Genomic DNA, 12,226 nt, shown 5'->3' with positions numbered 1-12,226 from the left:
TTTGGCGCTATTTTGTTCTTCAGAGGTTTCAGTGGGGGAATACCTCAGGAGGCTCAAGGTGACCTCCTAGGGTTGGAGTTTTGAAAACTATTTGCAACTAGGGACTCCTTTTAAAGAAAAGCAAATTTAATTTATTTTATGATCAAGCATGTAATTTACTGAGTATAATACAACATTCAAGCATTCACTGATCTTCAGTAACCACTTTATCCTGGTTAGGGCCATGGATAGGACCATGTGCTGCAAGTCACGCACACAGGTCCATTTAATGTAGGTACTTTTGTACAGATTCACTCATCGCCAGTAACAACTTTATCCTACACACATCTACAAGTCCAAGTAATAAATAAAAACCTGGAGCCGATCCCAGGGAACTCAAGGCACAAGGCGGGGGACACCCTGGGCGGACTACAGACGTCCCCAACCCATCGAAGGGCACAATCGCCCATTCATCCACTAGAGACAATTTGGAAATACAAATCAGCCCACAACACATGCCTTTTGGACTGGGGGAGGAAACCAGAGTACCACGTAGAGAACATGCAAACTCCACACACACAGAGCATAGATTTGAAACCAACCCCTAGACATGCAAGGCAAACATGCTAAACACTAAGCCACTGTGCACCCAAGTAATAATTATAAGGTTAACAGCATATAACATAACAGCAATGCTAAAAGGAAAACAAAATGTAAACAACTACTAACAATATAATGAGTAAAGCAAGAAGAGGAAGCCATCTCTGAGAAATAGTTTGGCTAATGACGATGTACTATTGTACATATTATTTTTGTTAATTATATTTGAATTCTTATAGTAACATATATATATATATATATATATATATATATATATATAATATATGTATGTATATATGTGTGTGTGTATGTGTATGTGTATATATATATATATATATATATATATATATATACACATACACACACACATATATACATACATATATTATATATATATATATATATATATATATATATATATATATATATGTGTGTGTGTGTGTGTGTGTGTGTGTGAGTTTTGTTGTTTATGACAGATGAGCTGTACATAGGTTGAACTATCGTCAGTGCCCCATGTTGCCACTGTTGCTCCACTCCACTATCACACTGGCAACAAGAGACTCGGGCTTCTGTGGCTGTGAGACTGCAGAGTGGCTTTACTCTGGGGAGAGTTGTGGTAGCTCCAGCACACATCATTCCCGTTCCAGTGACAAATGCACTGAAGACTGGTACTTGTGGGCTTCTTTATTAATAGATTACAAAAATCTTAAACCAATACAATTACAGTAGTACGGTATTTTAGGTTTGGAAGAACACTAACTGTTGAACACTTCTAAAGCTTCTGTAAAATATCATTAATTAGCACAGTTTTAACCAGACTTCTGAAACCTGTTCGAAAATTTTAGTTCATTCACATATCATATATTCTGTTGATTTGTTTCATCACAACATAGATACCTCAAACCCACAGCCATATTAAACTTAATTACATTCAAGTTTGGACAGTACTACAAACTTCATATGCGTTCTTTACTACTTAACTTTTAACTTCTACACACAGCTACAAACAAATGTATTTTATAAAGTTATACAAGTCTAATGTTTTTGAAAACAGTTCCTCAAATAATGCATAAAATATCTCTTCATTGTCTGGATTTCCATAACAAAAAATGGGAAAAAAGGAGCATCAGTGCTGAAAGGAAAACAAAATGTGAACAACTACTAACAATACAATAGCTAAAGCAAGAAGATCAAGTTATCTCTGAGAAATAGTTTGGCTATTGCTCAAGTCCAACAAAGACACACACACACGTATACGTATACGTATACGTATATATATATATATATATATATATATATATATATATATATATATATATATATATATATATATATATATATATATATACACATATATATATACACATATATATATATACACACACACACACACACACACACACACACAGATGATTTAGGATATATGTAGGTCCACTCACATTGAATATAATGTGAATTTAAAGCAGACATATAAATGTAACTTATTAAAGGAAAGTATTCAAAAGTTATCTTTTCTACTTGTGCAGTACCAAAGCTGGTGCTGGAGCCAATGTCTAATCATTAAATGTTTTGCATCAGGAGGTTAACCCTTTACTGCATGGTGTTGCCATATGGCAACAATTAATTTATCTCCATTATTTTGATAGGCATTAACACAAAACTACTATTTTTCTATGCAAGTAAGTGTAAAGAGGGGGCTTTAACTTTGACAGAAAAAAATGAGTTACCATCCACTCACATACTTTTTACAACTGTAATTCCTTTCTAGAAGATATAACTTTTACATGCTTACTAAAAAAACCCCAAAAACTCTGCAACTTATAGTTTGGAAAATGCACTAATTGGATTGTAATCTCAAACATTGTGTTATTTATGACTATATGATACTTTCCACCGTTGCACATTGTTGCCACATGGCAGCAATTTACCAACTAAAAGTTAAATATATTTATTACTGGAGCTAATTCAAGTAATAAAAAAACTTAAAAACATTTTTTGATGCAAATGTAATAATTCATACAATAGAGGGTTAATATGGTCTCCAAAGGAGAAATAAAATGGGTGAGTAAAATAAAGGTCATGATCCACCACATAGCTATTGTTTTTAAGCTGTGTGTTGTTCCACAAGCTCACTGCCAGGGCAAAAAAAGTAGTTTTATAAACTAATAAAGGGATCTTCTGTAGCCAGTAGTGATGCATATGGTCCATCTAAGTGAGCTGCAACCATCCAAGGTCCTCTGATCTGTGAATCCAGAAATTGGGACTTATGACTAAAATTTATGAATTCATAAAAAATACATTTGCAAATCTGAATAACTTTTGATGTTTTGTTGAGACCTGAATCACACTCTACATTTACTCTATTATTGTACAAAGCAATTGGGACACGTTATATGAGTCTAATAACAAGAAGGTTGAGTTGTTTAATCATACTTTGGGATGAAGCTTATATGCAGAATTCACGTGAAAATGTGCAAAAAAAAAAAAAGACAGAAAAAAAGAAAAGGCAAAACAAAATTCTTTTCTAACTCTGAACTGTAAAAAACATCCCGCCTTTAGGTGTACCTACGTGTTGTAGATGGCAGTGCAAATTGACTAAACAGGATATAATACAAATGGGATGTGTACCTTTTATATACCGGTGTACATAATATTCACATTAAACAGTGTTTAGGTATGTTTAGCTATCAGGGATAAATTTCTGAATTAGGACACTCACTCAGCTTCTAGCTTTGTAATATTTTTCCCAGTTGCCATTATTTCTGCCACCCTTGAGACAGCAGGGTCAAAGTTCAAGCTGGCTGCTGCAATAACTTCATCACCCCTGTATGGTGACATAAATATTGTGAGGATGAGATTATGACATTATTGACTTTTATTTTAATAAATAAAGATATGTCTCGCAAATTACTTTATATAAAATGCAAGAAACTTCCTCTCGTCAACGCTTCCTTTGAAAACAATGTCTGTATAGCCTTCCCCATAACCTAGATAAATGTGAAAACAGAAAAAAGTGTCATTTTGGTAAAACACAATACGGTTTATGTTCTTAATGTAAAACGCTTTTCTAATAGTCACCTGTATATCGGATACTTTTCCCTAGCAACACAGTCCAGAAGTATGGGACCGAGTGGAGTTTAGTCTGCTTCTTCAGCATGTTTAAAGCTGCAACCCGGCCTAAAATAACAATTAAAAATAGAAAAGAAAATTTATTAAAATGATTGAAATCATCCTATTTTTAGTTATTATTCATACTTTTATTTGTCTTTCTGCATTACCATGTGCTTGTGCCAATTGCCAGTGTCCAATATTGACCCTTTTATCTGCTTGGATTGAAAGAGGAAAGGATGCCACATCCCCAGCAGCAAAGACATCTGGATTGTTGGTTCTCATAAACTTAAAAAATAAAGAAAGAAAGGAAAGAAAGAAACATACATTGGAATTACATTTAATATTGTAAGGATTCTTGGATAATTAAAAGTAAGTCTGTCAAAATACACCAATGATGCTTTGTTAGATTTATTCAAATAATAAACAAAAGCTAAGATGCATAAGTTAAAGTAAATATGAAAATGAATTTAAAAAAGGAAATATATATATATATATATATGTATATATATATATATTTAAAAAACAACAAATCAACTTTACTACTTTTGGGGTGTTTCTGAGGCCTATTGTCTCGCTTGCTTTCTTTTCCTTTTATCAGTTCAAGCAATGCAAATGGCCTATGTCAAGTTTTCTGGTGACCTTTACGGAGTGAAACCCAGACCAATCTTGTCACTGGTTCAGCCAATCGACTCGACAATTATTCTACACCTCAGTCCAAATAAACTGGCATTATTAAATCAAATTGTTTTGACATGAATGTTTTCCTTTTTGTTTGACACAACACCCTTTTTTGCCTAAATGGATATTTCACTAAAATGTAGATTCTCCAAATATCATAAGCATTCACCACTCAGAAATAATAATCATATATTCAATTAGACATACAGTGAGGGAAAAAAGTATTTGATCCCCTGCTGATTTTGTATGTTTACCCACTGACAAAGAAATGATCAGTCTATAACTTTAATGGTAGATTTATTTGAACAGTGAGAGACAGAATAACAACAAAAAAATCCAGAAAAACGCACATCAAAAATGTTATAAATTGATTTGCATTTTAATGGGGGAAATAAGTATTTGACCCCTCTGCAAAACATGACTTAGTACTTGGTTTAAAAACCCTTGTTGGCAATCACAGAGGTCAGACGTTTCTTGTAGTTGGCCACCAGGTTTGCACACATCTCAGGAGGGATTTTGTCCCACTCCTCTTTGCAGATCTTCTCCAAATCATTAAGGTTTCGAGGCTGACGTTTGGCAACTCGAACCTTCAGCTCTCTCCACAGATTTTCTATGGGATTAAGGTCTGGAGACTGGCTAGGCCACTCCAGGACCTTAATGTGCTTCTTCTTGAGCCACTCCTTTGTTGCCTTGGCCATGTGTTTTGGGTCATTGTCATGCTGGAATACCCATCCACGACCCATTTTCAATGCCCTGTCTGAGAGAAGGAGGTTTTCACCCAAGATTTGACGGTACATGGCCCCGTCCATCGTCCCTTTGATGCGGTGAAGTTGTCCTGTCCCCTTAGCAGAAAAAAAACCCCAAAGCATAATGTTTCCACCTCCATGTTTGACGGTGGGGATGGTGTTCCAGGGGTCATAGGCAGCATTCCTCCTCCTCCAAACACGGCGAGTTGAGTTGATGCCAAAGAGCTCCATTTTGGTCTCATCTGACCTCAATGCTTTCACCCAGTTGTCCTCAGAATCATTCAGATGTTCATTGGCAAACTTCAGACGGGGATGTATATGTGTTTTCTTGAGCAGCGGACCTTGCGCGCGCTGCAGGATTTCAGTCCTTCACGGCGTAGTGTGTTACCAATTGTTTTCTTGGTGACTATGGTGCCAGCTGCCTTGAGATCATTGACAAGATCCTCCCGTGTAGTTCTGGGCTGATTCCTCACTGTTCTCATGATCAATGCAACTCCACGAGGTGAGATCTTGCATGGAGCCCCAGGCCGAGGGAGATTGACAGTTCTTTTGTGCTTCTTCCATTTGCGAATAATCGCACCAACTGTTGTCCCCTTCTCACCAAGCTGCTTGGCAATGGTCTTGTAGCCCATTCCAGACTTGTGTAGGTCTACAGTCTTGTCCCTGACATCCTTGGAGAGCACTTTGGTCTTGGCCATGGTGGAGAGTTTGGAATATGACTGATTGATTGCTTCTGTGGACAGGTGTCTTTTATACAGGTAACAAACTGATATTAGGAGCACTCCCTTTAAGAGTGTGCTCCTAATCTCAGCTCGTTACCTGTATAAAAGACACCTGGGAGCCAGAAATCTTTCTGATTGAGAGGGGGTCAAATACTTTTTTCCCTCATTAAAATGCAAATTAATTTATAAAATTTTTGACATGCGTTTTTCTGGATTTTTTTGTTGTTATTCTGTCTCTCACTGTTCAAATACAACTACCATTAAAATTATAGACTGATCATTTCTTTGTCAGTGGGCAAACGTACAAAATCAGCAGGGGATCAAATACTTTTTTCCCTCACTGTATGAATAAAAAACAGAGAAATTTGAGACTTAAACATATGATATAATTGCAAAAACCAGTGGTGCATATGTTATATTTGATAAGCAAGTACCTTACCTTATCAACAGTGATGGCATTTCGTGAATCAACTTCCACCATGCTCCCCTTCAGGAAATCAGAGTTTGGAATGACGCCTAACAAGAAATAAAGAATCAGATATACAGAAATGTGATCTACTGTGTCATAAAAAGAAATCTTCTGTACTTACCAATTCCCACAATTACAACGTCTGCTGGCAACACCTCACCGTTTTGCAGTATAACTTGCTTGACCTGAAAAAACAAATGTGTCATGACAAAAAAAAACAAAAAAAAAAACTTTTGAGCACTTGCACAATGATTTTCTGATCTGTGCGTTCTTACCTTTCCGTTTTCCCCTTGTATCTCAGCCACACCATTATTCATGTAGAATCTCACATATTTCTCCTCCAGCATCTTTTAAAAGAAACACTTCAAAAGATGGATGCCTTCACAGAAAAATGCACAGAAAGGAACCAAAGAAATTCTCTGACCTGCATAGTCATTTTGCCAATATCTGGTCCCAGTGAAAACTGGTACGGCACATCGGATTTGCCCACAACAGCTACACTAGTCGCTTTGTCAGACAGAAAAGCTGCTGCTTCCATTCCTGAATTAATAAAGAGGTTCAACATTTAGTTTGAAAATGGTTCAAATGTTCAAAATGTCAATTCTATTTCACACATCCATCCTTACCAGCAGTGCTGGGGAGAATCACCCAATGTATGGTGGAATATGCGCAATAAAATATAGCTGTCATACAGTCAGAGCTACAGGTATCCTGCTCTTCAAAGCTGGGGATGACCTCCCCTCATTGCCTTCTATCTTAGTTAGTGTATTCTTAAACATTATCACAGAAAAATATGGAGCTCTGGCATTCATTATTTTTCAGAATCTGAAAAATACATTTCATTATTAGCTATCACTCACTGTTACTGTTACAATAGGAGCTGGAACATCTTTTTATGGTCATTATTTATAGACATGCTGCTCTGTGAAGTCTGTGCTTCCACTAACTGGGCATCATCATGTACAATCTCCAGGTTCTACAAGGTTAACAGCGCTCCTCACATCTCTGAACACCTTTCCAGTTAGTCCAAAGTTGAGTCCTGATCTTCATGACATTGTTGGCAAACTTTATGCAGGTAATTCTTATTGGTGGTTAGGAGGGGTAAAATAGAAGCCTTCTTACTACTTACTGCTAGTTGATGCTAGTATGTAACTGTAGTTCTATAAACCCTGGATAGCTGCTAGGCTTCCTTCAGAATTGCAAATATTGCGTCATACGTCAATTTGTGACTTTGTTGAAGGTCTAGGCATGTGCAAGAAGGTATCCGTGTAATTCACAATGCCGTAATTCAAAAAATGGTGGTTATCCAGGGTTCATAAAAAGAGTACATAGGCAGTTTATCACAATGCAAAATATACCTATGAACGATGTTCCAACGATCACCACCCGGTTGCCTACACTCATCTGATAAATCTCAGCTGCATCTTTGTAGCACTGCAGGAGTTTCACATTCTCCATTTCAGAACCAGGACACTGCATTCTCCGAGCTCTAGAAAATCAGAACTGTTAGCTATCAGTACCTGGAGAAAAATAGTAAGAACAGAAAACGCACAAAGAAATTAAGTGACCTAACCTTGCTCCTGTAGCGATCAAGAGCTGATTATAGTGTTGAGTGGTACCATTGTGAAAACTGACAGTATGTTCTTCTGTATCTATGGACACCACCTGTAAGCAAAACAGTTTAACTTGTGTTCTCTCAATCATATTCGGTTTCTGTCAAAATATATGGTATATCCATAGAATTAAAATTTTTAACCCATTGCTACAGTGATACAGGAGCAATACAAGAGCTTTATTGCATAAAGTAGTGGTCAGACCAAATGCTAATTTTTTTTGCGAAGGAGAATGGATGCAATACATAAAAGGCACTGCTGCTGCTTGGCACATGTCTGAAAGTTAAATTGCTGTCTTATCCACCAACATAGGCTTGTGTTTAATGGTAAAATTCTGGGTTTTCCTTTCTACCTTCCTGATAGAAATGTTGGCAAGAAAAAATTTTTATAATTTTTTTAAACCAACAAGACATGTATAAGCTTTCATACTGTAAATGTTCCTTCCTTATCACAAGAAAAAAATTGGCTTAATAATTAATGTTAAGATAAAGAGTGAAATGATCATAACGGTATTAGTGTAAAGTTTTGCATCGCGTTTTTACATATAATATAAACATTTTCTAATATCTTTTATTGTTACTTGTTGCCCAAATTTTAGCAAAGTGTGGGCAAATCTTTGCCCATTGTTCTTGATATATCTGTTATAACTTTCATATCTGCTAGATATGAAAGAAAGAAGTGCCTTATGATTCAGATGGTTGTCTTTTAGCAGAATATGGCTACATTTCGTTACTATCTTTTTCAAATTCTTTTTAGTAAAAATGTTACACTTAACTATATGCACCTTTTTTGGAACATTGATTATATACACTATATGGCCAAAAATTTATGGACACCTGACCATCTCACCCATATGTGGTCCTTCCCCAAACTGTTGCCACAAAGTTGGAAGCACACCATTGCATAGGATGCCTTTGTATGCTGTAGCATTAAGATTTCCCTTCACTGGAACTAAGGGGCCCAAACATGTTCCAGCATGACAATTCCACCGTTCACAAAGTGACATCCATGAAGACACAGTTTGCCAAGTTTGGAGTGGAAGAACTGGAATTATCTGCACAGAACCCTGACCTCAACCACATTAAACACCAACAGGATGAATATAACTGCACCCCAGGCCAACTCGCACAACATCAGTACCTGATCTCACTACGGCCCTTTCGGTTGAATGGGAAATCCCCACAGCCATGCTCCAAAATCTAGTGGAAAGCCTTCCCAGAAGAGTGGAGGTTATTATAATGGCAAAGGGGGACTATATCTACGAGGGTGTAATGGTCAGGTGTCCACAAACTTATGGACATATAGTGTAGATCTTGTAGAAAATTTTGCTTACTTCCTTTTCTGTCCATACTTCAATGCCATGCTGTTTTAGGAAGTCACTTGATCGAAGAAGAATTTTTTCACTCTCTATATTCATGGCCTGTAGGATTAACAGAAAATGAGTTTTTATCACAAATGCCAAACAGACAAGTACAGGTAGATTCATAAACTATTCAAGGCATATATTATCTGGTCTTCATTCTCACTTTACTAAGTTTCGTCTTGTCAAGAGGCAGCTTCTCATCTTTGGTGACCATTATAATTCGCCCCTGATAGTCATTCTGTCGAAGGGTTTCTGCACATTGCAAAGAGGCAGGGCCTGTAAAAGCACACAAACACATGGGTTTCTGACCAAATGTCATCAAGATACATGAAAAAATGAAATTATTATTTACAATATACTGTACGTATGTCACCATTAAGGCCACTGATCATTAAATTTCAAGTTTGTAGCAATGGAGTAGATATGATTATAGCTTACATTTCTACAACAGCACAAAATGCTGCTTAATTACAGCTGACTGGAGTGTTCACAGTTGGCAGTTTACACAACCTTTCATTGTTTGTATTAGATTAATCTTCAATATTGGCCAAGTATGACCCACTTTAATAAACATACAATACATACACTATTGTTGACACACAGGCATAGTGGTCAGAGCAACAAGCTAATCCATTCTTAGGGGTTTATGGATGTTTATGCCTTTTGAAACAATTATTTCTCACATGTATTTCAGGCTCAAATCTCACCGCCTGTGATTTCAGCAGATTTTTATAATGATATGAACCTATTCAAAGATACAAACAAATTAAAAAGTCCAGTTCTCACCTCCTCCAATTAAAAGTATGGCGTGGCAGACTCCAGGCACTCTACAGCTCATTTCTTTAACACGTTTAGTCAGAGTCTGACATAGAAGAACAACTGGTAAGCTATCACTATGCAAACCATCACTACACTGTGACTACATTTTATATTTGCTTTGTTGTGTACCACATGATTGAAATAATATGACAGTGAAGTAAGTCAAATAAGTATTGCACTAACCTTTTTATTTCTTGTAACATGAACTTTACCATTCTCAACTTTCACCTTAGAAAAATGAAGCAAAATACATACATGTTCAATGGAAAGCATGGAGGGGGGCATGTATCTTACAAAATCAATGCCTTCAGACATTACCTTGTATGTGGGCAAAGAGTCCAGGCCTGGAAACTCTTCAATATCTCCTGTTTTAGTGTTAAAACAAGCCCCATGCCAAGGACACCTCACTCTGTTTCCCATCAAAACACCTGTTCATGTGGTGCACTTGAAGTAAATGAAACTAATACTGCAGACTGAAGCTAAATTGTAGTACATTAGAATAGCAAGGTGAAAAGACAGCACACATTTATTTACCACTGAAGTGGTAAATAAATATAGACCAAAAGATTTCATCCAAAGGCATTCTTTTAACTATTACCTATTAACTTTCCTATAGATCTATTTGATATTGTTCTGATGTTTCCATAGACTGCAAACAACCTAGACACAAAGCTGCCTTGAAAGATGAAGTGTGTGCATTAAAGGACATTTCCAGTCGATCAGATTACCTTTAATAAGCGGAGCTCCATAGTGAGTACACAGAGCGCCCACGGCGCTGAACTGGCCTTCATTATGAACCAACAGCATTTTCTGATGGTCCACCTCAACCTCCTTCATTCTGTAATAAGCGACAGTCACAAAAGAAACAATGGCACAAAGCATTACATACACACTATGAGTATAAGTTACTATCCTAGGTTTCAGTGGTGGAAAATAATGTGTTATGATCATTAAAGGGGTGAAAATATTACTGTCCATCCTGCAGCTCTGACTCCAAACACACCACCTCGGTAACTTCATCACACTCCGTCTGTGCCATATTTGGTGATTCTGCAAATATGATACACATATTGAAACTACATATATGAAAACACTGGAATATGAACACACAAACATACATTTTTATATTTTATATATATATATATATATATATATATATATATATATATATATATATATATATATATATATATACACACACACACACACACATGCAGTATCTCACAAAAGTGAGTACACCCCTCACATTTTTGTAAATATTTGATTATATATTTTCATGTGACAACACTGCATAAATGACACTTGGCTATAATGTAAAGTAGTGAGTGTACAGCTTGTGTAACAGTGTTAATTTGCTGTCCCCTCAAAATAACTCAACACACAGCCATTAATGTCTAATACTTACAGTAGTAAACAAAAATTCTGAGCAGCTGTGTTTCTTTGCTCTTTCTTTTCTTTTCCTATTTCACCAGGTGATTTCTTTCTCCACAGGAACTGGCTTTCTTCAAGTTTGTTGGTTTCCTCACACGTGCAGTGACAATCCGACAGATCCCATACATGTGTCCTGAGCTGCAGATTTACCAACAATTGAAAGGAAAGACAAAAATGATCTGAAACGGTTGCTGAAACAACATAAACCTAACCTCAGACACCTGGTGTTCAAATATTGCAACTGTATGTGTCAGCAAATGATTATTCTGCTCTGATGTGCAAGCTTGTACCGATCGAAAGACAACTCACAGTCACATGCTAGACCTATATAGTTCCTGATATTCAGTGTTTACTGAGAAACTGAGAAGTATCTACTCACATTGCAGTTAACAATCGCACCCGTGATGAATAGAGAATAGTGTGAATGAGAAAATGACTCACTCAAACTTCTTGTTTCTTTTTGTGGTGCTGTAGAAATCTGCTCTGAATGGCGCACATACCGCCCTAACTTACATGTTCCGGTATAAAATATCAATGCCTAGCCTTTCTATCCTCTCGTTAAGCATAAGCCTTAGTATCAGCATCAGTAACTTACCGCGGCTCTAACAGGTAGTGTTGTTTGTGTTGCCAGTCTGTGGTGAAAATCGCTGACACACGGTGACGCACAGAGGAGGACGGTGCAGCAGTGTTCAGGC

At 36.7% G+C, this 12,226-nt stretch overlaps 1 protein-coding gene across 11 annotated transcripts; it reads right to left on the bottom strand.

The window, feature by feature from the left end:
* Window positions 1-1,967: 1,967 nt before the first annotated feature.
* Window positions 1,968-12,226, bottom strand: aifm4 (apoptosis inducing factor mitochondria associated 4). Of its 11 annotated transcripts, XM_053647542.1 has the most exons (20): window positions 11,973-12,117; window positions 11,506-11,669; window positions 11,072-11,150; window positions 10,829-10,938; window positions 10,419-10,528; window positions 10,284-10,328; window positions 10,068-10,143; window positions 9,445-9,557; window positions 9,252-9,338; window positions 7,879-7,970; window positions 7,664-7,794; window positions 6,730-6,845; window positions 6,581-6,652; window positions 6,427-6,490; window positions 6,276-6,352; window positions 3,858-3,975; window positions 3,658-3,756; window positions 3,491-3,566; window positions 3,299-3,403; window positions 1,968-2,821 (listed from the first exon to the last, which is right to left on the bottom strand). In XM_053647542.1, the coding sequence occupies exons 3-20, from the start codon at window positions 11,137-11,139 to the stop codon at window positions 2,788-2,790; spliced, it is 1,593 nt and encodes a 530-aa protein (XP_053503517.1). In that variant the 5' UTR covers window positions 11,140-11,150; window positions 11,506-11,669; window positions 11,973-12,117; the 3' UTR covers window positions 1,968-2,787. The 11 variants fall into 11 exon arrangements, with proteins under 11 accessions (XP_053503517.1, XP_053503516.1, XP_053503513.1 ...); XM_053647541.1 differs by having other exon boundaries at window positions 6,427-6,652; XM_053647538.1 differs by lacking the exon at window positions 11,973-12,117 and adding an exon at window positions 12,127-12,226 and having other exon boundaries at window positions 6,427-6,652; window positions 10,284-10,528.

The sequence above is a fragment of the Ictalurus furcatus genome, chromosome 17 (genome assembly GCF_023375685.1).
Source record: "Ictalurus furcatus strain D&B chromosome 17, Billie_1.0, whole genome shotgun sequence".
NCBI lineage: Eukaryota > Metazoa > Chordata > Actinopteri > Siluriformes > Ictaluridae > Ictalurus > Ictalurus furcatus.
Note: the sequence above shows the minus strand (reverse complement) of the source record. Positions and strands in the feature narration are given on the sequence as shown.

Bases quoted from the DNA above. Each gene is read 5' to 3' on its own strand.
- aifm4 (XM_053647534.1), bottom strand. From the start codon at position 11,120: ATGAAGTTACCGAGGTGGTGTGTTTGGAGTCAGAGCTGCAGGATGGAC. The intron at 3,567-3,657 runs GTGACTATTAGA...ACATTTATCTAG, and splicing joins GAAAAGTATCCGATATACAG to GTTATGGGGAAGGCTATACA. The intron at 3,404-3,490 runs GTAATTTGCGAG...GTCACCATACAG, and splicing joins TTTCTTGCATTTTATATAAA to GGGTGATGAAGTTATTGCAG.